This window comes from Sebastes fasciatus, chromosome 7 (assembly GCF_043250625.1).
Source record: "Sebastes fasciatus isolate fSebFas1 chromosome 7, fSebFas1.pri, whole genome shotgun sequence".
NCBI lineage: Eukaryota > Metazoa > Chordata > Actinopteri > Perciformes > Sebastidae > Sebastes > Sebastes fasciatus.
The window spans coordinates 16,232,659-16,260,408 of NC_133801.1; the positions used below are offsets into that span (position 1 = coordinate 16,232,659).

Consider the following 27,750-nt stretch of genomic DNA (forward strand, 5'->3'; position numbering starts at 1 on the left):
ACAGCAGGAAGGCAATTAAATCCCCGGCACTTCTATTGCAATTTTAATGTTGTGTGCCTCTCCAGCCCTCCTTCACACACTCCCCTCTTTTTTTTTCTTTTTCTAACAAACACACTCAAACAGTCTCACAGTCTTTCATCGAAACCACCCACACCCACTCCACCCTTCCCTAGAGAGTGGGTGACTATTCTTGAAGCAGACGTGTTTCCTCATGCATTGGACCGGGCAGTTTCTGTGCCATGGCTTTTCTTTGTGTGTGTGGATTTACTTAATCTGGTATTTCTCTGGCACTTCCACCTCTGACTGTAGATTAGTCAATGAGACTGGCATTGGCTAAAGATTTCCTGAGGAAACCTACACGGTTAGTTAGAAATAGGTTACTTCTTCTTCCTGTAAGATGCGTTCATCTTTATGGCAGCTGTGACCCAGTGTGACTCAAAGTAGTACTGACCTCTACACTCAATTTAATCTATTACAAAATATTAACTCCACTGATTTACTCAGACAGGAACAGTGCTGAGGTAATGGAGTGCTCCAGGGATGATGTATTTTTGTAGGCCAACCAGGAAGTTAGTATCGCACTGGGTTTCCTCGACAAAAAGCCAGTGGGACTTTTCCATTGGGTTTTGGATTATTGCAGAAAATAAGCTCTGTGGCAAACATACGTTTATGATATTTACACGTTATGTTCATCAAGATAATCTTCACAAATGAATACCACTTTCATGATTTTTTAAATGTGAATTTACCATATACGAATGCAATTGCCAGAAGTAAAATGCTAACATTAGGCTGTAAGCGAACTACACCACGGTCACATGAGCGTGAGTAAACACAACGAGGCTGTAAATGCGGTGTCGGCATGACGTTTAGTAGTCTCATTTAGCCACTTGTTAGCAACTGCCTTTTTTAAGACACAAAAAAGGCTTCAAAATTCACGAGTGGGGTATTTATTGATGTGTTTTATTGTCGTAGAAGAAAAGCTTAAAATCTCTAAGGCTTGTGTTAACCACCCTTATTTCAGGCATCTAACTAAAAACCCATTAAAAAAACCCATTGACTTCCAGACGAAGGAACCGGAAGTGCTAAAATGCCAATTAATTTCCGGGTTTTAGGACTCGTTCCTGTAGTACTCTATGGGGAGTTGTTCTTATATTAAGTGCTGAATCTTTTCCCTTCTTCTAGAGGATTTAGCCAGTGAGTGCCAGGGGTCACTGGGCCACTGTCTCCTCCAGGACACAAGCTTGTATATCAGCTGGAGGGAACCGAATTTCAGGTCCACAGAACAAGAGAAAGAAGTGGTAGATGTTTTTTGATGGCCTCATTCACCATCTGTGAAAGGTAAAAAGGGCAAGATGAGAGAGAGAGAGAGGAGTGGACATTTGAAGACAACCAAACAGCTTGATAATAGAAAGAAGGAGAGTAGAGAGACAGGATGAATATATGTGGAAAGTGATGTTGAAGCTTAAGTTAAGAGGGGCGAGGGGAGTGATAGTATAACATTTGAAAGTAGGCCTGTGAGAACGGTAATGTTAGAGATGGAGAGTGAAGGATGGAGAGAGACACAAGCAGAGAGTTGATGACTCGGAGACAGATTTGAAATCAGAACCGAGAAATCAGATTTACATGCAGATTTATATGGAAGAGGTGATGAAATGGATAATGGGAGGAATGAATCAGTGTGTCCCTGAGGTCTGTTTGTCCTGATTGGGTTGTTGTATTTGTTGCTCTGGTTTGTTAACAACTGTTTTATTGATGAGGATTTGCTCACACCCACCCTCAAACACACACACACACACACACACACACACACACACACACACACACACACACACAAACACACACACACACACTCACTCATCCACTCCAGTGTCTGCAAGTTGTCGCTACTGACACAGTGACCCAGTCCAGAAGATGTAGGTTACCCTTCCTTGCAGCCCTCTGGGTTTCTGCTCATACTCACAGGAGCTGACTGGGAAGTCACTGTTGCTGACGCAGAGCTGATCCATTTCATAGTGCTATTGTTTACTGAGCAAAAGCCAAGATTTTGGCTGCGTACTTCAAACAGAAATATGATGACAATGGCACTGGTGAGGCGTGCGAGCTAGAAGGAAGTCCAAATCAGCAATAGTAGAGGAGCTCACACTCAGAGGAGTGGAGTGGGATACTGTGTTAGTTACGTTTTGACCTGGTTACCTAAGTGCTTATTCTTAACACTCAAAGACAAATGTAATGTATGTGCAGTATGTAAAGTCTTCTGATCTTTTCCTCAACCTCAGTCTTCTAAAAGAGCTCTAATAGCTTCATATGTGCCAATAAAGGTTGTTATGTTATGAGAGACAGTACTGCAACAGTTTCTTAAAATCTCTGTATGCATTCTTGTAATGTAAAATATAATATACTGGGCCCAGGAAAGGAGATTATATTTCTGCTATACATACTGCAATTTGAAAAAACACAGGGATATTCACCCTGCCCTTTTGTTAGCTACATTTCAAAGTTAAATGCTTCAATCTGGTGCAAAATTAGCAACAATAAGAACAATTTTACGCTCTCAATTTAATCATAAACACATTGGTTGTGTATATCTATATCCAAAAGTGAAGCCAAAACATCTCAATCCCCAGCTGGAGGCTGATTTGATTTGGCGCGCTTGATTTGATTTGCAGCGGAGTTTTCTATGAGCAAAACGCACATTTTAAATGTCAATATCGCAGGCGATCATGTTCATTTAATTGTGGGGAGCCAAAATTTTGATCGCGATTAATATTTGATTAATTGTGCAGCCCTACTAGTAAAGAAAATATTTGACTCAATAGGGCTTGATTTTGTCTTGTTCTTACCTCCTTCTTGTCCCTACATACGTTCTTACATGTAACAAATACACTGTAATTTAGAGACAGTACAAACTAGACAGAAAACACGAGATACTTAAATATACTTTAATTTTTCTCACTGCCACATCTTAATACTTGTGCTTTCAGGCTCTGCAGAAGTTAGCGAGCCAGTACCTAAAGAGAGACTGGCCTGGAATAAACCCTGACGACCAGAGAACAGACTACAGGTAAGTGTGTGTGTGACATTTAGAAGTATGCAGTCATATTTTCCCATAAAGCAGAGCTAAAAAAAACACATTTCGCAGCCATTCTCAGTCGCTTGCACCTACAATTGCACCACCGAGATGAAAGCCCAATATGTGCTCTGCTGAATTGCTCCAAAATTCTAGGCAAAGCATAATATGGTCTTACCGCACATTTATGAGTCATTATTTACTGTAACAGTGGTACTGAAATATAAAACCGTAAGCTGGATCCAACTTATTATTGAATCCAGAAATGAAGGCATCAACTCTCCAGTTCACAGTTTTACTGTTTATTGGTTTTAGCATTTACTGCAACATTTCTACAAAAAGTCTTTTTCCCTTCCAGGTACACACACATACAGTTTCTCAGGCAAACACACAGTGGTGTAGGGAATTTAAAAAAGCAGCCACTCTGCAGGAGAACTGTATGGCTTTTCAAACCAATTGCTCTTGGTAGTGTGAGTTGTAGGACAGCACCCATCCAGCATCTTTCTGCTTTTTCTCTCCAACTAGGAATGTGTATGCAGTATGGAGGTCCTACTTAGAGGGTACAGTGCAGGTGAGCCAGTCCAGGCTCAACGTGTGTGACAACTACAAGAGTCAAGTATCAGAGCCTGCGAAGACTGTTAGACTGTACAAGGAACAGCAGCTGAAAAAGGTGATGACAGTTGGAGTTAGTCATAGTTTCCTGAAGCAATCTTTGTTCTCTATCCCTCTCTAAAACGTACTTCATGACTCATGTTGGTCTGCTTTTTTTCTAACAACTTGTCTGTTTTCCCTTTTTCTCTTCACAGACCATAGATCAGTTGAGTGGCATTCAAGCAGAGCTGCAGGAGTCGGTGAAGGAGTTGGCCAAAGCCAAGAAAAAATACTACGACTGTGAGCAGGTTGCCCACGCTGTACGAGAGAAGGCTGACATAGAGGCCAAGTAAGCTCACCACAGCGCCGTACAGTATGTGTGTTGTACGGAAAAATAAGAATGACTGAACAGATGGTCTCCATTGTCAGAAAGATTACCATCAAGCAAACAAAGTTGGTTAACCTCAGGGAGAGAGAATGTGTGTGTGTGAGACAGATAGAGAGACACATCAGCATGAAGGCTGGAAGAAGCAATCAATTACATATAGTGGTGTTTATGAGTCAGACAAAGAAAATACAGATGAAAAGGGACCAAAACGCCACAAGAGCATAAGTACAGAACAGAAGTTTGACAGCATTGATGGGTGAAGTTTTCTTGGCAATAAAATAAACCTGAATCAAGTCTGTAGACATTTAAAATACACATTTTAGTTGTTTTTTCCCGCCTTTGAAGGACAGATAGAAGCTCTGTCAGATATAACATGTTTTCTCTGCAGCTTTTTAGGTCTAGATTGAAATGTATTTTTAATTATATAGTAAGTTTAATAGTTTTTCTCACTAAATAGTCCACTGAGTAGTAGAGTTTCTTTATTTATTTATTTTTTTACTTTTTATTTACTGACTCACTTAAACCATGCACATACTCAGTTCTCCAAGGTACATACTCATTTAATCATACACATACAGTGTCATTGAATAAAGCCAGATAAAATGCCATAGCATAATTATAAATTCAAAAGCAATATTTTTATGTGAGGGGAAAAAAAACCGAATAAATAAATACATAAAATAAAAGGAAGAAAAATAAATAAATAAAAATAAAATAAATAAATAAATAATAATAATAATAATAATGGTAAGAAAGTAAGTAAATGAGTGGAAACTAAATTAAAATGTGTTAAAATAATAATCATGATCATAACAAAAAGGAACTATATAGTATTATAATAAAATAAATACTAACAAATTAATAGGTAGATGAAAGCTTGCAAGACAGTACTGGAAGTAGGGGCTATATGAGTGTCACCATAATAGTTCCCCTTATTCTGCTTAATAATAAAAACACACTTCCCCACGGGCCAAATAGGAGGGATAGTTGTAGAGTTTCTACTCTAAGTTAAATATTTTGAAGCTTTTTACCACAATTAGTACCAAAGTTTGATCCAGTGCTGATGAGTATTGTTTTCCTCTTGGCCCTCCGTAGCACGGTGACATTTTCACTTCACTGAATTCTCGTCTCCAGTTAGCGCCCACATCGATTGGCCAGTCAACTCTTTTCTGTTCTCTATCACTCAGTAGAAAGGCACAGCCACAAAAATGACTGCATTGCCGCTGTGCCGCTATGTGAGTGTGTACGTGTGTGTGTTTCAGTAGAGAAAAACGGCGAGACATTAGTCATTGTCGGGCTCAAGGAACACACAGGGAGAAGTTGGTGTGAATGCAGAAACACGCCACTTGGCTGCATGAAGCATAAGTAGAAACACCACACATTATACTCACACACATACAGGCAGACATCATCGCACACTCATAATGCATTTTGCATCTGTATGTGTGAGAGTTAATGAAATACAAATGGCCTGTTTTCATGCACATAAGCACAGTGGAACGAAAACGCAGACCACACAGGCTCACTATCATTTCATGAGACGGGTCTTTCTGAAATATAAATCACGATGGTCGGATCAGGCTGAGATTTATTGATCCAGCGTGATCAGTGTCAATATATAATGCCTGCTCTGAATCAGAGGTTAGACATCAGAGTTATGATGTTGTAGAAGTGCCTGGATCTGTTTCTCCTCTCTACCTTAACTTTGTTGTGATGTGTTGATGGGATTAATTAAATCTATGATAGATGCCTTCATATTAATTTGTTGGAATTAGATCCAAGATTAACTTCTTTACTTGCTCTGTTTTGTTATTTCAGGTCTAAACTGGGTCTGTTTCAGTCAAGAATTAGTTTACAGAAAGCAAGTGTGAAGGTAAGAGGGCTCGCTCATAAAGACACAAACACAACACCGTCACTCCCTCTCAAGGCAGACTCTTTTAAACCACGATACAAAAACAAAAATGGTTGTTTCACTTTGCTTCTCTAATGAGCCCGGAACCTAAAAAGAGACTCATGTACTCCGCTTGAAGCATAAAGCTCTGGTATGTTACTGTAATGCAGTATCATCTGTCTCTTTCATTTCAGTTGAAAGCCAAAAGAAGTGACTGCAACTCCAAGGCGACACAAGCCAGGAACGACTACTTGCTAACGCTAGCTGCTGCCAATGCTCACCATGACCGCTACTACCACACAGATCTACTGCACTGCATACAGGTATTTACATAAAGATGGATACAAAGAACTGAAAGATGTGAGAGAGAATCCACGTCCTTGCCATGAATGTGAGCATTTTAGTAAAATTGTACATTTCTAGGCAGCTGAAATTGTCGTTTGTAATGCTATAATGACATTTTCTTTTACTACAACAAGTACTGACTTAAGAAAGTCACGAGCTGATAATACCCAGAGGGATTTTCCAGGAACGGGGACACATTTCCTGCTTCCAAAATTCAAAGGGGGGAGCTACTTTGAATTAAAGCTTAATTTGGGATAAAATGTCTTCCTTTTATGAGCGCGCAAAATCAGACTCCCTTTCAGCGGCACCGAAGTGGTTGGAGGGGGGGGGGGGGGGGGGGATCACACACGAGAAAGTGATGATTTCACAGTTTCGAGTCTTCAAAGAGAGTCATATAGACTTCTCTGGATTTGTGATTTGAAAGGAGGCTTATGTGAAGAAAAAGTCCTGCAAAATGAGCCACCCTGATGTTTGCTTTTTACCAAATGATCGGTAGGCATGAAATTATATTATGTGGAATGAACTTTAATAAGGCCCGGAGGATTTCTCAGAAAGCTCTGACGTAGTTTGTCATTTACGTTTGTAGATAGAAAACAAAAGGTCATCAAAGGATGGATGCAAAATAAGTTTGCTGCATCACTGATGTTTTGCTTCTTCAGTGTGCAATTAATCGGATATTCTTTTTTGGCATTTTATTAATTTAAGTTATGACCTCATCGCTGTAAGTAGTCATTTTAAAGCAGGTAGCCAATTTGCTGTCACTCACATTATATTATTTCATCAGTGGTAGCAAGCTGCTGCTGTTGTTGTGTAGAAACATCTGGTACTGCATGACTTTTCTGGGACATGCACACAATCAAAACACGGGAAGAAATCAGACTAAAATATACAAGACAAGAAATCCAGGTCTGTGTTTGATACGCACACAATCAAACACTGACAGAGAGACACACCTCAGCTACTGTGTGGTGAATAAGTTGAGCAGCTGAGTGACGGTGATGTCGAACATGTCGGTCTGACTCACACACTCACATGTACACATAGACACAGATGTTTTCTTTGTCCTGACAGTCGTTAGTCTCAGACATGACTGATGAACACAGAGACACAAACACATTAGAGTAGCTGGCTGACTGGCTGACTGCTGCTTTCATTTTTCCTGTCAGTCTGAACCATGAAGTAAGTTGCATACATTCAGAATAAATACGCTATAGATGTAAAAGTGAAGCTCATTAATGTTTCTATCTGCTTCTCTCTCTCTGTGTCTTCTATTTTTAGTTGCTTTCTGATTCTTTCTTTGCTTTTTCCATTTGGTGTAATTTCTATCTTCGGATGCTCGTCCCTGCCTCCTGGTTTCTCTCTCTGCCTTAAGGCGTGTATGAGCATCTATACTATGAGGCCTTTCTGAATAATAGATCCTCAGCTCCCCGCAACAGAAGGACAGGACTGCAGGGAAATATGCACATACACAAATACATGCAAGCACACACAAGAGAATGAGGGACATTGCTAGAGGGAAGCAATCTGCTCGTCCCTCCTCTGCAGTATATTTTTTTTATTGTGGTGTTTACAGGTCTTCACCTGAAAGCCACCGATAACAACACTCCTAACAGGGGGAACCAAAATTTGCATCACAAAAAAAATTCTTTTCAGTTTTTTGCTCCACAGAGATATGTTGAGAAACGCAGCAGCAGACCATACAATATATGCATAACCATAAACAGCACAATAAAACCCAGAAAACATTATAGTAATAGTTGCAGCGCTGTAGAACCACAGAACTATGTTTTTAGGGGTTTCTCCATTCATCATGGTCTCCATTTCCAACAGTGCTCTTAGTGCATTGCATTGCTGTGAACATTATTCATTGGATACAGCCATGGGAGGGCATTTTGGAATAGGGACATATAATTCAAAATGTTATGTTCAGATATGCCACCAATTGCTAGTAGTGAAAGTTTGGCAGCTCTCACTAGATCAAGACCTTTTCTGTCTTTAATATCAAACGATATGGAAGAAGATAATAAACTGAATGTGATAGGTGATAGAGTGGTTTTGTAGATATGAGAATTGAAAGCCTGTCAGTATATATATATATATATATATGTATACTGACTGTACTGACTGTGGCTGCAGGAACAACATACATCTTGCACTGAGCGCTACTGTCCTTGTCAATGCGACAGTTGTAGTGAAAGGGCAGTGGAGGAACAGACTGCTCCACGTCTCCCTCTGGTGTTGGCAGTCGATGCTCTAACTGTCCCCTGCTAGACGCTTACACTTACTTACACTTACACCTCTGCTGCCCTGCCTGCTCCACTGTGCTGTACTTATTGTTCAGGCGGATGCAGTCATTCAACCCCAAAAAAAACACACACACACACACACACACACACACACACACACACACACACAGACATGACCACGATGTGGGGCTTTTTCTGGAAGTTGACTCACTTCGTTTCAACACTACCGTAAATGGATGAAAGGAGGAGGGGAGGAAGAGGAGAAAGGGGGAGGAGGAAATGAGCAGAGTGATGAGGGAACATTTAGAAAGAAGTCAGCCAACATCCCGCCCTTAATGACATAATTTCCTCGTCAATTTCCCCATTGTTTTACAAGTCTGTGTTGTGTGTGTTTGTGTGTATAAATGCTTCTTTTGTTGGTGTTATGTGCGTATTAAACAAATGTGTTTTTGAATGTTTAGAGTAGAAAAAGACAAGTGTAGGTGTTAGTGGGAGGTTGTAGACTTGGCCTGAAACATCCCCTGGACGACACAGAGTGTATGCAGGTTTTCTGAATGTGTGAGCTTTTAGAAAGTACTTTGGCTCGAGGAGAGTATGAGCGTCTGAGTATTTCAGAGAGTGTGTGTTTGTGTGTGTGTGTGTGTGTGTCTGCGGTCTCTATGTTTTGTTGAATTGGAATCTGAACCCCTTCACCTTCCCCTGCAGCTGCGTGAACGCTATCCAAAGAACACACACACACACACACACACACACACACACACACACACACACAGACACGTCTCCCATACACTCATTCTGTCTCTCTCTCGCTTTCATACCTTTTCAAATGCTCACTCTTCCCCTCTTACCTCCTCCTCTTCCTCTCCATTAGCCTCGCTCTCTCTCTCTCTCTCTCTCTCTCTCTCTCTCTTTCCTCTCTGTCTGATCTGTCTGTTTGGCAGCATGGCCTACAGCTTGGCAGCACCACTACCACGGCTCCCCATAGAAAGGCTGTTCATTTGGACTGCATTAACATGTCTTTATATCGCTGCATCAGAATCCTCTAATCCTCTAATGATAAGAGCTGTCAAATGAAAAAGTCTGCTCGGTTTCCGTCCTTTCCTTCGACTCCGCTCTTGTCTCTCATTGTTGTTTCTGTCACTTTATTTAATTCACAAAAATATGTGTGCTACAGCATAAGGCAACATAACATATGCCGCGTGTAGACTAGAATTTGTTTTTTGCCAGCAATGCCAGGCCAGTGGTGAGACTATGTGTGTAACAAACCAAGTTTTAACACTTGTTAAAGTGAGACCTTTATTTAAACACCCACGGAGGTGTTTTCAATCACTCTGATTGATTAGACTACTAGTCAGGTTAAATGGTGCCTTCAAATGGGGTCGTGTTTACCGCCTTCACAAGAAGAGTCCATGTGAACGCCCCTCTCTTGTGGTATTCACGACCTCGTCAGTGGAACGTTTCTCAAAGCTCTGAGTTCATGACTTGTGATGTGTTTGTTGACGTTGTCAGAAATGGCGGAAGCCATGGAAATTAATTTTTCAGTGCATAATAAGTGAATATATTATAATTTTAGTCACATATTTTTTTTTCTTCGTAGTTTTATAATAGGTCTGAGGAAAATGTTGATGTTCCCAACGGCCTCATCTTTTTCCTCTGTCATTGTGCCTTTGCATTTCCTGCATTATGTTAAATTGTTAGCCTTTGTGGCTTCTATATGCCGACAGTAACGTTAATATTGCCATGGCTTAGCAGCGGTGTTTTCACGACTTAACCACTTCAATGCCAAGCGTGTGTACACGACTTCCCATGTTGTAAACACGAGCTCATGAGTTTCATTTGATGGCAGCAAAAGCTATGCTTGGAATTATGTATTGATGTCGCAAAAACGGACCAATGAGAACGATAACGGGGGAAGTTGTCCCGCCCTAACAAGTGCAGCAAAACTAATAGGAGAGTGACGGAGCTGTCAATCAATCACAGTCTGTACACACCCACACGGTGTTGAGAAGAGCTCTAATTAGGCCACACAAGTGAAAACACCTGTGTGTGTTGACATTACGTGTTTATCATATTGTGACCTGAGGGCAGAAACAACAACATGTCTGACTTGTCTACTATTGTGACACTCACAGGTTAAGTGGGTATTATTGCTAATTTTGTGTATAGATTGGATAGTTTGATTAGTTTTCATTGGAACTGCTCGCTAAATGTATTATATGTTGTTTGAGGCTGTTGTGTCCTAATTATGACTATGTAAACATTTGAATAAGGATTCACTCATCAGATGTCTTAAAGACAAACATGGCTGAAAGTTGTACAAACAAACTTAGTGCAACATACACATCCTTGAGGGTGAAGTGTTCCTCCGGGTTCAAAACAGGTCAGGAAGAAGACAAACAATAGTTGTGGTTAAATGATTGAAATAAGGCACTATTGTGCACGGAGGTGTGACGGTGACATTCAGTCACGTCTGAATGGATGTAGAAGAACTAATATATTGCTAAAGCCTTTGTAACTGGCTTTGCTCACCTACTCTTTGACCCTCTGGCTGTCTCTTTCTTGGTGTCTCCTCCTGATCCCCCTGTACTCTCTACTTTATCATTAAGGATTATGGAATTATTGAAATAATCCATTCTTCACTGTAACCTCTGGTCCTTCTCTCTCTCTCTGTGTGTCCTCTAGGCCTTGGATGGCAGGATCTATGAGCATGTGAAAGACTACCTGGTGGAGCTGAGTCGTACCGAGCTAGAGGCCTCCCAAGCCACACACAACACCTTCCAGTTCTTGTTGGAGAAATCCACCAGGGTGAGTCAGATGTGTTACAGACCTTCTGTACTCACTTGTAAGTTAGTACTAGTAGAAATGCAGTGTTGTTGTTTATATATATATATATATCAAAACAGATACTACGGGGAATATCCATCCATCTTCTTGACAACTTAGCATAATCACAGTGCTTTTTTGCAAAAAAACTTGCACATTGACATATTGAGTTCATTTGTTATTACGAGGTTTTTCTCACATTAAATGGTAGGGGAATTGTGCCTATAGGATTTGAGTTTGGAAACATTGTTCAGCATTTTGATAAAAACTATTTCAAGCTGAGGAATGCAGGAATGCTAACAAGACTTTTCTAAGGAAAACAAAAGACAAATGCTGAAACACAGAGTATAAGAAACAATATGACGCACAGTCGGTACAAACTGAAAACTAATGCCTTGAATTTTTGTAATGTGTTTTGTGGTCTTGTTTGTTGTGTTTATGTGTCTGTGTAAAGCTTGCAGTCTACTCCAAATGAAACTGAAACAAGTCTCAAAGGAAGAATGATGGATTTATAACCAAAACACCACTCTGTGATTGTTTTTCATCAATATGGTGTGTGCAGGCTGGCTGGCAGAACAGCTGAGCTCATCACCTCTTATTACACCATCACCTGCAGCTGGCCTTAGGGCGCTTTCACAAGCCAACATTTAGTCTGTTTTAATCTAACTCTGGTGCGGTTCGTTTTAGAGGTTGTGAACGCAGTAATCGTACTTTGGTGTAGACCAAAACAACCGGTCCGAGACCACCTCTCGCAAGTGGTTTCCAAGCGAACCAAATCGCAGGCTGCCTGTGCGGGCATTTGTTGATATGAACACAGGTAAACGAGGTTAACATAAGTGGGAGAGGATGGACCTGGACTTTTGCAGAACTTAGTCCAATGTTTGCTTGACATCTGGGCCAAAGAGAACATAAAGAATATTCTAAATAAAGTCCACAGAAATAGTGACATTTATAAAGTCACTGGAGATAAACTGGAGGAGAAGGGATTCGTGCGCACAGTAGATCAGTGCCGAGTCAAAGTGAAAACACTTCGACAGCAATATTTCAAAGTGCGTGATAGTTCGCTCCATCACGGGGGAACGGAGGCTGTGGTCAGCTTCACTGAGGTTACATGGATTCCAAAATTGACAAGTTTTCACAGCAAGAAACAAAAACACTGTATTAACTATGTGCCTCTGTCTTTCTCTCAGATAATACAAGAGTACAACCAGCAGTTGTTCATGCAGGAGAACCCGGTGTTTCACAAAGCACACGATTTCCAGTTCCAACCAAGCGACTGTGACACGGTGAGACACGCATATTGTTTGTTGTTAAATTTGTATTGTTTGTGTATGAACCTGTTTATTCCTGTCTCTTTCAAACACAGATACACACACGCGCCTTTTCCCTCCCACCTTTTCTGTCCTCTCCAATATTGCGCTTTACATTTCGTGGCTAACGTCTTTAGTTCATCTCAATCAGTTGAATCGCTGAAACATAATTCATGTACATTTTTTTTATTCTTGTGATTTTAGAGAATCCCATTAATACATGTTGGGCTGAGAGGCTTGCCAAGCTGGAAATCAGAGAGCCAAAGCTCTGATCATTCATAATCTCTAGAGAGATCTTTGGCTCTTGTGTTTTTCCAGCCTTTGGAGATTTCTTTATGTTAACAATTCAGGATGGAGTTGTCCAGTTAACAGCATGACAGAAGCATGAATCTACTCTGTGTTCTAATATTAATCATTTTAACAGCTAATGTTATGTGTCCACTGGGAGCTCTTCTTTTGTAGTCCTAGCTGCTTTTCATAATTTACATATTTTGCATAATAATTTAATAATTTCTTTCAAATCAAGTGATTGCTGAATGTTTAAAAAATATTTCAAATCGATCTCAAGTCTGTGTGATGAAAACGCAGCATGTCTCACCCCTCTGGAGACTTGTTAAATATTGCTGGCTAAAAAGGAGCTGTCTCCCAGTGGACACTGGTCTTAAATCCTTTATAGCTGTCCTTTTCTCTCTTGTGTCTGAGTCATTTTGTGCTCTCTTGTTTCTCAGCTTCTTTCACTCGCTCTCTCTCACTGTGTTCAGACACATTGGGCCTCATGCAAGAACATTTTTTGTATTCTTGTCCTAACTTTCTCTTACTTTTTTTCGTACCTTCAGCGGGCTCGTCAGATTCAGCAAATGCTCCTAACTTCAGATAACTGTGTAAATGACCTGCGTAAACATGATGAACGGAATGTGCGTTCGTGAGAATTGTAAATTAGCATAATTAAAGTCATATAAGGCTACGCATCCTGCCCCATTCATCTGTCTCTGCCCATACATCAGCAATCTCTCCTCCAAGGGCCTGACTCGCATCAGCCATGACGCCTGCTTACACTTCCCCTTGATCGAATTTACTCACCGAATTGCAGAGTCAAACAGGATAATGTCAACATAATTATGAAGTGTAATTAATATAGGGTTTTCAAACTCAAAATTGCTTCAAAGTAATGAAACATACAATCCATTAGTGAAAAACGTGGGTTTGGATAACCGCAGACTATTGCACATGACTCCTACAACAGGTCTGGACCACTCGTGAATTTGCTGACTTGACTATGACTTGCCCCAAACTGCATGCGATTATCATAAACGGGCATGTTTGTAAAGGGGAGAGTCGTGGGTACCTATAGAACCCAATTTCATTCACATATCTTGAGGTCAGAGGTCAAGGGACCCCTTTGAAAATGGCCATTCCAGTTTTTCTTCGGAAAATTTAGTGCAAGTTTAGAGCGTTATTTAGCCTCTTTCGCGACAATCTAGTATGACATGGATGGTAACAATTCCTTAGGTTTTCTAGTTTCATATGATGCCTGTATTTTCTCTCTAGCTTTAAAACTGAGCCCGCTACAACCCGTCAAATCACAAGTTGCATTAGTGTGTTAAAGAAATTAGCAGCGTTAAAACAAATTTGCGCTAACGCGTTATTATCACGTTAACTTTGACAGCCCTAGTTCGTTAAAAATACGAGAAAATTGGTGATTTGACAAGTTCTCCTAAATCACTCGTCCAAGCTACTTAAGAACCAACCTGTTCGTACGAGTGGTTCTTGCACGAGGCCCATTTTCTTTCCCTCTCTGATCTTTTCCTTTACTACATAAACTGGTAACATTTCTCTAATGTGCTATTCCTTCCCTGTGCCTTCCTGATCCTGTTCAACCTTTGCTAACACTTTTCCCTAACCTTTTTTTCCATTAACCCCTCCTTGTATTTGTGTGTCTGTGTGCTTGCACTGCTGCTCTTGGGTGTGTGTGTGGGTGCGTGGACGGACGCTTGCCTGTGTGTGTGTGTGCCAGACTCTGAGCTCGGTGCCGCAGTTGGTGGACATTGAGCCGTCGCCCGTCAGTGCCATGAGAATGACCCTGGCACAGGTAGTCTTAACTGTTGTTAGCATTCTTCATCTTCATTCCTCCTGACACAAACCATGGATCATCTACTCCATTCATGTCTATCTGTTTATCTATCTGCCCTGGGTGACATTGACTTGAACACTCATGTATTGCCTAACAAAGCCTTGGTAAATCTTTTAATAACTCAGTTCAGCTCTAACACCTGGTACTATGATTGACTGTTGCATGACACTGGTAATATATAAATCACTATGTGCGTATGACCACAGAGCAACTTAACTCTCTAACTAATGACACACTGCTGTACTAAGTACATTTACTCAAGTACTGTACTTAAGTACAACTTTGACATATTTGTACTTAACTTGAATATTGTCATTTGAACTTTGCAGATTCAGATTACTAATACAAAATATAATCAACAAATACATTATGATGTATTAGATTAATATAATAATATATAAAGTAGTTGAAATGAGCTTTACCTTTACCAGCAGCAACATTAAAGTGATGAACACATTAATGCATCAATTATTATAATCCAATAATATAAAATACATGATTCTGAAATGGGCCAATCTGCATGATGAATACTTTTGGTACTTTAAGTATATTTTGATGCTTATACTTTTGTACTTTTACTTAAGTGAGATTTTTCTACCCTGTAGTATTGTTTCTTTTAGTTAAGTAAAATATCTGAGTACTTCCTCCACCACTGGTCGTACAGTAATACAGCACTGTAGGTCAACTAGAATAACCTTTACATCCCAGCTATCATTCCTGGTAAGCAGCGTGGGCCCATCCCTCTTCCCTAAACAGAAATTAGTGTAGTCATTACAGCATGTCTAGCCAGCATCAACACAAAGACTTTTTTTTACACAGGGGACTATGTGAGCATGTGCATGTGCACAGAAACACTCAGAAGGGCCATGACTGCTTCATGCTGCAGCACACCCTCACAGGCGTGGCTACAGTTACACCTATGACATCATGCCCATTGCTGGTGTAATACATGAGAATAAACCTGATGAATATGTGTGACGCTCTGAATGACTGGTTTTTAGATGGAAATTCAGTCTCAACTTTAGTTTAGAGTGTAGCTTCCCTTTTTTTTGCAACAGGACAATCAGACCACAGTAAAGAACAGCTGTTGTTTCACATGTTTCTTATTTGATTCCTAATGAACTTCTGCTGACTATTATGACTTTTCCAATCTATCCCCACTCTATCTACCTACTGGTATCTTAGTGGTTGAATCTATATACATTATGAGACAAATAGTTAGTTAGTTAAGCATTATTTATTCAGGAAATCTCATTGAGATGAAGATATCTTTGGTAAGAGAGACCTGAGAACAAATTACTTATACACATGATCAAAACAACCATCACTCACACATATAGCCATATATTAAAGCAATCACAAACATTATAAGAAACATTAATGCTAATGTGAATGTTTCTAACTTCAAGCTGTGTTGCCGTTTATTCCAGTAGTAAGGTGCGTAGTACCGGAAACCGGTCTTCCCAAATTCAGAGTTTGTATGAGCCAACGTGTCCTGTGCTCTGGTGCCAAATTGCTACAGACGGATGAGTTTTCTAACCCCCTGCTGCGTATTCTTAATTGATTGTTAACAGGAAACCCGCCTGTTAGAGAGTAAAATGAAGCTAATTATCTTTCTTGCCGTATTATTACTACAGTTTATATAGAGCTCTTATGCGTTGCTTTGTCTAGTTGCCCCATGATAATGAAACAAGGGAGCCGTAATTGCTGCATTACTGAATACCACTGTTATGACAGTGGGTCCACAGTACTGTAATGCTTTGATACTGTCATCTGTGGTTGAGCAATGCCGTCCCAGCAGCACCAGATGACTTATCAGAAGCCGTAAACCTTGTTTGCTGTTGCATCATCTTCTGAAATATCACCACGCTATCATCGCCCCCTGTAGATAAATGAGTCAAATGTTTGGTGTGTGATTTTTATTTGTACATTCGTAATGTGTTATGGGTTGAAAGTATGATCTTTGCAGGCAGAATGACTCTCTCTATGTTTTTTTTTTCTTGTAGTTGTTTGTGTGTGTGTTTTCTTTCTTTGATTCTGTGTTAGCTCGAAACCACCACACCAGAATCAAGCTACTGTCTGAATGTGAATAAGTGAAAGTATTGTGTGAGTAAATTCTGTCCGTATGATGATGAAGTTTTTTTCTTTTAAGTGTCTGCATCTGCAAGCAAAACCCTATAAAACAGAAAATGTTGGCTGCGCAATGTTAAATATTACAAAAACTAAATAAGGATATACGCATTCTATTCTGGTTTATTAGGATAACACCTTTAATGTGTTTTTCTTTTTGCATTAATGCATATAAATAGTGTAACCATAGCAAAGCCTTTGCAACAGTCAGAAGGCACTGCTGTCTGTTCTACTGCAGGTTGTGCAGAGACACCTTGGAGCCATGATGGTCTCCCACTGCTTTTAGAAATACTGCTGCCTTGACTTAAGTGTGATACAGGTGCTGTTCAACGTGATGTATTATATTAGTCAAGACAGCGGTATGTCTCTGCAAGCTGTGGCGAGAGATCCTTTTTTTAGAAAACAATGGGAGGCTATATATGATGTGTGAAATGATGTGTTAGAAAAGACAGCAGTAGCTTCTTACAGTGGCAAAAACATCACTGGGTTTAGAGCTTTTTTTAGTGGATCTTTTCCCCCAACAGTAATATGATAGTATAAACTTCCAACAACGTATCCTCATCGGTTCGTATGATATCTTATGAAAAGTTATTCCTCATTTTTCATTCGTTCATTCGATTATGTGATATGTGTCTTAAACTAATGCGCCGCCTTCCCGCCGCAAAACCCCAAGGTGTAGACTTTTAAACTCGCACTCTCCTACCAGCATTTATCGTATCACTCACACAGACAGCTACTTTTTGACACAGTCCATTCCCCCCTCCTTCATCCATGTGGTTTTAGAATAACACAGTAGTACTGTACAGTCCCCTAAATGACTGTTATTATGACAGTGGAGGTTGTAATTGAAGTACAGTGTGATCACGCCGTTTTGAGTTCACTCTGCTGTACTTTACATTTCCCTTAGCTGGCGGGCTGACTAGCCATCATTTTGCCTGTTATCACATTTACAGTAGTTGCTAATTGTTTATCATTGCGACCTTGATTTGATAAATTCACACTTGACATTGGCACATTAACACATTTAGAAACCAATCTGAATATCACAGGTCATATTTGCTAAAGGTCCCCACTACATCATGATCATTTAAAATAAAGTGCCACTTAATGCCCTATATGAGCTGTTTCACATTGACCAGCAGAACATTTTAAGGTGCTCCTGGACTTTTTAAGGGGCTAACCTGCATGCTTTATGCTTTAAACATAAAGCTGAAATACAGAATGAGGAATCTAAAGAAACAGCATCACAGAAAGTCAATTAAAGGTCACATGCAAGGAGAAGATTCAAAGTGTTTTGCATGCCAGTATTCACATTTTCCTCGCAATATGCTGATAGTCCATCTAAAATAAATGTTTTTTTACTCTGTTTACTCTATTAACATTACACCAATAAACTATCAAGGTCCAATTTGCTTAGCTCTCTCCACAATATGTCAGTTTAGAGCCGCTGTTCAGATCTAGTTTTCTGCCTCCCTGCCTGAACTCCCTCCTTCGTCTGACTGTAATTAAGCTGTAAATCTCCCATGTAATGCTTTTCGTTTCACACCTATACTTAGCCAGATTTATGCCCTCTTGTTACTGAAGCGGCACATAATTAATAGATATGATGTGCATGGAAACTTGCAATTAAAATATCCTGTACCATAGTGTAGCTAACACACTTTTATTATCAGATTATGGGAACCCCAGCCTCTCAGGTCTGTGAGCACACGTCAGTGACACCGAATGCATGTACATCCTGAAGCTTAGTTTGTTTTTGTTGGAAGTGACAATTGCTATTTTTTTAAACATCATAGGCATCATAGCATAATACATAAATGTTAGGAAAACTTATTTCCACAAAACATAGATGGAAGTGTAGCTTCTGTATTGATTTTAGTCTGATAAATCAGAATTAGGATGCATATATGAATAAGGGACACAAAGGATTGTTAAAAAAATTAAGCAACTGGGGCAATAAATGTACGAGGATACACACTAAAAAGTAACTAGGTCCTTTAAGTATTTTTTATTAAAGGGCCAGTGTGTAACAATTATTCCATTTGGCAGAAATGGAGTCCGCCATGTTGCACTGCCATGTTTCTATGGTAGCCCAGAACGGACAAAACAAACACTGTAAAACTGCGTGGGACGGAGTCGATAACGTTACTCGCTCCCGTCGCCACCGCTCTCTCGCTCTTGCTTCACCACTCACTTCCCACATACACACACACTCTAAGCACTGGCTCTGCTCCAAATGACCTACGCTACTCTTACAACAACTGGCTCTAGAGAAGGCCAGTCATGTTTTCACGTCGGCCATCGTAGTTCTTCTACATGCTCTGCAACCTCACCACTCGATACCGCCAGATCCTACATACTGCTCCTTTAATAATATAACCCTCAAAAACTCTAACGCTAATGTGCTTCATAAGGACTGTGTGCGTTGTTTCAATTCAGACTTGGGCCGACTGTGACCAAACAATCTATCAACTGTCATCAGATTTTGATTTAAAGGCTGCTAAAAAGCACAGAAGAAGAAAGAAATACAGACATCTGCAATGTGAAATTAGCAAAACTGTTTTAACTTTGGCAAAGAAAAATGTGCGTTCATGATGAATCCCACTACTCACAGCAAGAATAATATAAAGATAAAGATAAAATGTATGCTGTTCTGTCATTGGTAAGTGGTGGATTAATGACTAAGTGTGTAAACTGTGAACTTGAAGACACATTTAATCCATTACTCTCTGAAGACAAATCACATTTAAAAAGGCCTGTTGCCGTGCAACTCCTGCTCTCTCCCTTGGTAGCACACACAACAACACACACTCGTGCTCATTTCACATGTGGTTTTAATAGCAGCTGTTTATTTCCAAGAGAGCTCTGCAACACACGCTGTATTCATTATGTGAGAAGGAAACAATCTTTCTCTCACACTTTTCTTTAGCTCAATTAACAGCTTCTGCTTATCACACACCTTGTGCCGCTACCGCCGACGGTGTACTTATGTGTGCATTTGTGTATGTGTGTGTTTGCCTGCCATGCTTGTCTGTGTCTGGTATGCATGTGTGTTTGCCTATATTAGAGTCGTCAGCTGGAGTCGGAGACGGGGACGACGGAGGAGCACAGTCTGAACAAGGAGGCCAGGAAATGGGCAACCAGAGTGGCCAGAGAACACAAGAATATCATACATTACAAAAGAGTAAGATGGACGCTCACATTCGTTACATATACCCATTTTACGAATATAGTATGTTTAAAAAAAACTATTCCTAATGGAGTTATGTGTTTGTGTGTGTTGTTTTCAGTGTCTGGAGGAGTGCGAGGGCCACGGCTTGCCCCCCACAGAGCAGGGGAGACTAGATCTGGAGATGAAGATAGAAGACACCAAAGAAAACATACGCAAAGCTGAGGTGAGTGACTCACGCTGTTGACATGTTTTTTTGATCACACAGATGATAATAATAGGATATGTTCCCTTTGCACAATCAGTGTCTGCGTTTGAACCTGACCCTTTCTGTGTGAAGTTTGCATGTTCTCCCTATCTTATGGGTTTCATTTGGGTTCTCCATGGAGAACGGATGAATAGATGTTTCATCTCTTCGGAAATTAAAAGATGAATGATTCTTCTTCAGCAAACCTTCAGTATACTTGAATATGTATTTATAGAAGTAGTTAGTGTGGAGTGGAGGGAAAAAAGGGGAGTGTGTCTTTGTAGTGAATGGAGATGTTTTATTTTTTCCATAAAATAAATGCTGTGAAATCTGTGATACACATTGACGCAAAAAAAGTAGGGCTAGGCAATATATCGATATTATACTGATATCACGATATGAGTCTACATATAGTCTTGGATTTTGGATATCGTAATATCATAATACGGCATAAGTGCTGTCATTTCCTGCTTTTAAAGGCTGAATTACAGTAAAGTGACATCATTTTCTGAACTTACCAGACTGTTCTAGCTGCATTATATCCACATTACAGATGATTATTTAACAAAAAAATCGGTAAATATGTTGTAAAAGCCCCAATGGTCAACCCTATAATGTCTTCGCAATATCAATATTGAGGTATTTGGTCCAAAATATTGTGATATTTGATTTTCTCCATATCGCCCAGCCCTACACAAAAGTATTAAATGTCGTCGTAGACTCACTTCCTGCCGACACATAAATGCAGCAATAGCCTAAAAAACAAGACCTCTTTTTCAGTGACAACATAAAATCCAGCCCCGTCCCATATTTCCTCTACCCAGTGTAATTATTTGGTAAATATTTTAGATGCAAACAGCGGCAGTTGGCAGTCTGCCCATCCGCACGGCTGACGGAGCAGGGTGCAGTTAGCAAACATGGCCCAGGATCGATCAATACACCTTTCACGTCGCAGGAGATGTCAAATCATTCAAGTTATTCGACCGTTGTTATCCACAGAGCCCAGTAATCCCCTGGTTTTTGCTGCACTCTGTTCAGTTGTAGAGAGTTAAACACACTTTTACACAGTTATGCCTCAATAACTCACTCGGACAGTACACAGGTCTGATATCACTACACCTATAAATATCTGACCTATGATATGAGACATATAAACTATCAGATCTAATGCTATGAATGTCATTTTTTCTTAGATTTCTTGCTCTTTCTTCAACTCCTCTGTCTTTCCCTCCTCATCTGCCTCCTTTTTCCCGTGTTCACACTCCCTCTCTTTTCCATCTACGCCTCTCAGCCTTTGCACTTGCAGAGATATCAATCATTTATGTATTGATTTCTCACAGATTCAACCTGTCACAGTGTGAATGAGATCACTGCACGATCTGTCATCCGTCTCAACTTGATCCTGTCTCCAAAGTCTCAATATCTTTTGGCTTTTCATCTCTTGTTTTTCTATTTCATTCTCTTACTTTGCTTTGCTCATTCTCTCCCTAACACCGCCTCTTTGCCTCCATACTGCTTTCTGATCAGGCTTTCACATGTCTGGCACCCTCTGCTGTCAGGTTTGGTAAAAAAAAAAAATATATATATACATTTCACTTCTGATGTTACCTCTTTTTTTCCGTCCCCTAAGGTGAACAGCATTATCATATGTAATTTTATTGCTTTTATTAGCTATTTCAGTCAACCTTACACTGCAAGATTATTTTAGCAACCCTAATCAGCAGCTTGTGATCTCACTTTCTACAAAACAATAGGGAGAGCTAACACCTTTTCGCAACCCCACTCTCTCTCTCTCTCTCTCTTCCTGTCTGTTTCTGTCTCTCGCTCACACTGTCTGTCTGCTATTCTTTGCTCTTCCAGACCAGCACTACTTTGAGTATGATGATGCATATTTTATGAGCTCATTTGATCCAAATGGCTTCATTACAGAGCTCTTATCACAGAATTATAAAGGGAGTGAAAGCAGTGCGAAAAGACATTATCCAGGTTTGATTACAGCATTATCGGGATAGTGATTTTACATGAAGTCTCACCTTCGTCCCATCCAACATGTTGCAGTGGCCATTTCAACACCTTATTAGCAAGGCCTATATTTAGGATGGAGAGATACAGTATACAGTATATACAGTCAATTTGTTTCAAAAAAGATATTTTTGAGGCATCTTTACTCAAGAAATGCATGGCGTCGCTCGGTAGTTATCCAGATTTTTACTTTGGTGTCATCTTCGGTATCATCATGAGCTCAAAAACTCATTGGCGTTTCAGAAGCATCATGTCAGAAAATGCCAGTAAGAAAGACTGATAGCACAGTTTGCCTCGCTACCTGCCTTCAATAACTGATTTTTCATAAATTGCCTAATTTACTTGTGACAACATCTTTAAACGCTTTGACAGCCAGCTGAGTTTCAAAATCAATGTTTATAGTCGATTCACTGACTGTGCTAAAAATGTGACCGTTTACTGCTTGTCAAACTGCAGGCGAATCTGTGAAAAAGCAGCCGATTAGACTGTTGTCAGGCTATTAAATAGGCGTTATTGGCTGCTATAAGCACCATAGATGTGGGTCAATAGGGGCCTACTACACCCAGTATTAGGTTATATCATCTATTCACATGGTAGATCACCAAAAGAAGGTATAAAAGAAGACATATAGTAACATTTCATTCAGTTTTAGAACGTATTATACTGTATGTTGCTTTTACGTTTCAAGCTTTAAGAGCTTGCAGACCTATTTATTAGCCATGGTTATTTTAACAATATGTTAAATTGCCAGGGAGGTTGTTTATGGACATGACTAGACACATTAGTTGATTGGATTGAGTGGTGTTCATATCATTATAGGGGAAGAGTAAGCTGGAATTTGACCCTGTCATACTAAATGTACAATTTAAGGCAAAGGAGCAGCAAAACTAAAAGAAATAAAACAGTGTCATTGTTTTCTGTCTTTGAATCTATTCTGCAGTGTTGAACAGCATCTCAGTCTTTAGAAGGATCCTCTTTTTCTCGCCACTGTTTCAATGGAATCAATAAACATCCAGAGAAGGAGCAGAGTTATGTATTCTCTGCTCTCTACAAGCATCTGATTTTATGGCCTCTGGCTGAGTGCTTGATAAAAGACTCTGGATACTGAAACTACAGGCTGTGCATGTCTTTCCCTTGGAATTACTGGAATAGTTATTAGCCTAACAACATTTATCAGCATGATTAAACGATACATGCTGTGATAAAAGTCAAGTGTGTTTTCAGAATATAAACTGAAATGTATTTTGTATTCTTATATAAATGATATGTAATGACAGCGTGCACCAGGCCAGCCCTGAGTACTGTAGTGGAGCTTTCCTTATTAATAGAACAACATTCTTCAGAGATGAAGATAAATCAAGAGGAGGAAAAAAGGCATTCGGATGAAGTGATACACATGATATTTTGTTACGGACAAAATATAAATAAAATGTTATTTTAGTCTCGGAGGGTATGATATTTGAAATACATGGATCATCCAGAATTACGGAAGCCCTAACATGATTCAAAAAATCGAGTTCACTCGTTAATTATGTCGTTAGAAAACAAACTTTGTTATCTCGAGAAAACAAAAGGTTGTTTTCTTTTATTACTTATAATGTTTGGGTCAAATCAGCAAACAGTAAATGCATTCAAACGGTTCAGATCGATGTTAACAAGGGTACATACAATATATGGAAATAAGTAGTATAAACCATGTTACCTGTGTCCCTTATAAATTAAAAAAAAAAAAAATACACACACAAAATTGTGAGGGAAATGTCTTTATTCTTAGATTTTTGGTTGCTGAAACAAAAAAGATTAAATGAATAATTCCTGACAATGACTTATACATTATTTCTTTATTAATGGTTTATTTGTTAGGGACAGATACAAAATACATAGACAAACTAAAAATAGCTATCTGATGCATCATAGTGTTTATAGGGAATGCTAATTTCCTCTGGGTGCATGCTCATTCAGGGGGCAAAACAGCCGTTGTATTCATTGTAGATTTTGCATTGTTTGTACTTTTTTGTTGACTTTACTAGACCCCTGCAGATTCCAACCACCAGATACCATTATCATATTACCTATTAGTATGAGATTTGATTATTATCATCACCTGTTATCACCTGGGTAACGTTAGATCAGGCATAAGTGTGATTTGACTTGGAGGACCAGGGTCTGTTTGGTTGACACTCCGGTCGGTGTTCAAGTTACGTGAGCCCCTCTTGATGGCTGCTGCCAGACACTTTTTCATTAGTGATTCCTAAACAGGTAGACACAAAATCCTTTCGCTATGTGATCTCGGTATTAAAACAAAATGTTTGAATCATGTTCGTTTAGGGCTTCCATACAGATAACTTTTAATCAATACAAATTGTCCCCAGAGTGTATTTTTCTCACAGATAAATAAACCTATGCATTAAAATGTTCTAGCTAGTCGCAAACACAAAAATAGATCTTACCATCTTCTATATAGAGGATCTTGCATGTTTGTTTTTGTCTTTCCTCTCTCGTGGCATACTTTGAAATAAAGCAAAAATTCCCTTTGAAATTGATATTAGATGATTATTGGCCTCTTCTGTGCTGTTTTCCTCTTTCTAAGGAGTTCTTAAGGATGAGAGAGTGAGAGCAATCGAGGCAAGAGGCTGTCTCCATACTAATGAGCTGTTTCTCAAACTGGCTCCACCAGACAATCTGGCCTCATTAACACGTGGCATCAAAATGCTTCAGACAGAAAATGCATCAAGATAGAGACAAGACTTCCAGACACTTTACAGCACAAGCAAACACAACTAATAAGGATTGAAAAACTGATTGGAAGTATCAATGTAATCTGCACTGGCATATTAATACATTTGGTAAATAGAGCATGGACACAATGATAAGGGCGTGTTCACATGTACCGTAGCATATTTTTGGGTATTAAAACTAAAGCTGTCAATAGATTAAAATATTTAATCACGATTAATCGCAAATTAATCAAAATCTTTTATTTGTTCAAAATGTACCTTAAAGGGAGATTTGTCAAGTATTTAATACTCTTATCAACATGGGAGTGGGGCAATATGCTTGCTTTATTCAAACATATGAATATATTTATTATTGGAAATCAATTAACAACACAAAACAATGACAAATTATAACATGACAAACTAAAGCCCAACAGCCAACAACAGCTGTCAGTGTGCTGACTTGACTATGACTTGCCCCAAACTGCATGTGATTATCATAAAGTGGGCATGTCTGTAAAGGGGAGACTCGTGGGTACCGATAGAACCCATTTTCATTCACATATCTTGAGGTCAGAAGTCAAGGGACCCCTTTGAAAATGGCCAAGACAGTTTTTCCTAGCCAAAATTTAGTGCAAGTTTGGAACGTTATTTAACCTCCTTTCCGAGTTTCATATGATACCAGTATCTTCTCTCTAGCTTTAAAACTGAGCCTGCTACATCCACCGAAAGATCGATTGCGTTATTAAGAAATTAGCGCCGTTAAAAAGAATTTGCGTTAGTGTATCATCACGATAACTTTGACAGCCCTAGTTTAAACACAGCACACATATCGCGTCTATAAAAACAGAAGACCAACCTCAGTGTGTAGCTTCTTACATTCTTCCAGTTTGTCGTTTCAAATGGATCTCACATAATGTGTCATTGCTTTTCTCAACAAGTTCAGCTGTTGTGTTGTTGTCTTTTGAGCTCTGCAGCACCAGAATGAGTCATTGTAAGAACAAAAAAAAAACTGGTCCCATAATTTAGAGTAATTCAATATTAGTTATAGCCACACAGCTGAGTTTTCCTCCTGCAGTATCTCTGCATGTCCATCTATATTTCTGTCTAGCTTTCTGTCTGATTTATTAATCAGAGCTGTCTGTCTGTCTGAGGTTGTACAGTCTGTCCACCAGGGATCTGTACTCACACCACTGGCTGCTTATTCTACTACTGCACAGATGGCTGAGCATGTATTGGCCATTGTTTCAACTTGTCTTCCTCTTTAGTCTGGTATATTCATGGTCCAACAGCAACCTTTAGCATTTGTTGGGCGCTGCTAATGGAAAGAGAAAGAATGGAGGCACTTAAGGGGCTCAGGTCTTTATTGATCAAAGCCGGGAAGTCTGTCTTGGCAGTGTGTGTGTGTGTGTGTGTGTGTGTCTGACTGCAAGTCTCTGTGGTGGGTGGGAGCTATCAGCTACAGTATCAATCTGCTCTGTCAGCATGAGTGAGAAAGGAAATTGATAAAAACGGTGAGACACAGAAGGAAAAAAGAGAAAGGATTAGAGATGAAAGAGAGTTGAGGAGGCGAGACAGAGAGGATGTAAATCTCAGGGGTTTCCCTACTGCTGGTTGTAGCCTGATCATATTGTCTCATTAGGAAAGAACAGTCCAGCTCCTTAAAAGAAAGTACAGCCAGTTTTGATGGATTTGCCATTTAAGAGACTAGATGAGAGACTTCACATCCACACTCTGTCACTGAAACTGTATGTGATATGATACAGCTGAAAGGAAAATGAGACATTTGATTCAAAGATCACTTCAAGGTTCAACTTAAATAGTTTTAATATGCATACTATGCGCATTGACGTGTTTCATCATGACTTGAGACTAGAGATCACGACTCCAATTAGAAGAGTGAGAAAGAAAGTGAGAGATGGCTCCCATCTCGGTGCTTACTGTATACAGTGATGTGTGCTTGTAGCTCATTATATTGTTATTGCCTTGCATTTGTTTTGTTTCAGCATCATGGCTAAAAAAAGAAAGAGGTTGCCACTACTGACTGAATATCAAGCAGCAGGTGTGACCATAGACTACAGTCAGGGTGTGACACATGGATGTATAATAAATAAGACCTGGGCTTCGTCCGTCATCGCATACTATGAACTATATACCCAATATGTGTACTATCGTTCAACATGCTTTTGTGTGAATATTTCCCATTCAAAAAGGGAAAGCGGAAGACTGAGGACTGCGGATATACAAGCCGTTTGTAATGACCATTTTCACACCACTCTTCGTTCCAGATGGCCATGCCGTTGTGAAAATATCCGTGCAATAAAATGGGACCCAAGTTGTAAAAAGAAAAAAACATGTTCTTTTTAAGACTAATGCACGAAAACGTTGTAAGCCAGTGATATGTTTAATGTTCTTAACATACCTAACCCCTTCTCTCTCCAAAGACAATAAAGTTAAAAGCCGAGGCTCGGTTGGACCTTCTGCGGCAAGTGGGGGTTGCTGTGGATACCTGGCTGAAGAGCGCCATGAACCAGGTATGTTTTGTCTGTGAGTGTTGGAGAATGTGTGTACCGTGTGTATGTGTGTGTGTGTGTGTGTGACAATAAGGCTGCATTCAAACCAGATCTGGCGGTGCGGCAAAAATGCAGGTAGCAGCCGCAGGGAGTGGCA

The 27,750-nt window shown here is 39.7% G+C and overlaps 1 protein-coding gene across 6 annotated transcripts in view; it reads left to right on the plus strand.

Annotated features, from left to right (window-relative positions):
* The window catches only part of fchsd2 (FCH and double SH3 domains 2), a 74,383-nt gene that overhangs the window by 35,482 nt on the left and 11,151 nt on the right, over positions 1-27,750 (plus strand). For 3 of the 6 annotated variants that reach the window (XM_074641887.1, XM_074641886.1, XM_074641888.1), the window contains exons 4-14: positions 2,985-3,064; positions 3,596-3,740; positions 3,877-4,010; positions 5,868-5,922; positions 6,135-6,263; positions 11,214-11,336; positions 12,545-12,640; positions 14,679-14,753; positions 19,993-20,109; positions 20,216-20,320; positions 27,525-27,614. In XM_074641887.1, coding sequence (XP_074497988.1) covers positions 2,985-3,064; positions 3,596-3,740; positions 3,877-4,010; positions 5,868-5,922; positions 6,135-6,263; positions 11,214-11,336; positions 12,545-12,640; positions 14,679-14,753; positions 19,993-20,109; positions 20,216-20,320; positions 27,525-27,614 — 1,149 coding nt within the window. The remainder of the gene's footprint in view (positions 1-2,984; positions 3,065-3,595; positions 3,741-3,876; positions 4,011-5,867; positions 5,923-6,134; positions 6,264-11,213; positions 11,337-12,544; positions 12,641-14,678; positions 14,754-19,992; positions 20,110-20,215; positions 20,321-27,524; positions 27,615-27,750) is intronic. The other 3 variants (XM_074641890.1, XM_074641891.1, XM_074641889.1) reach the window with 1 other exon arrangement.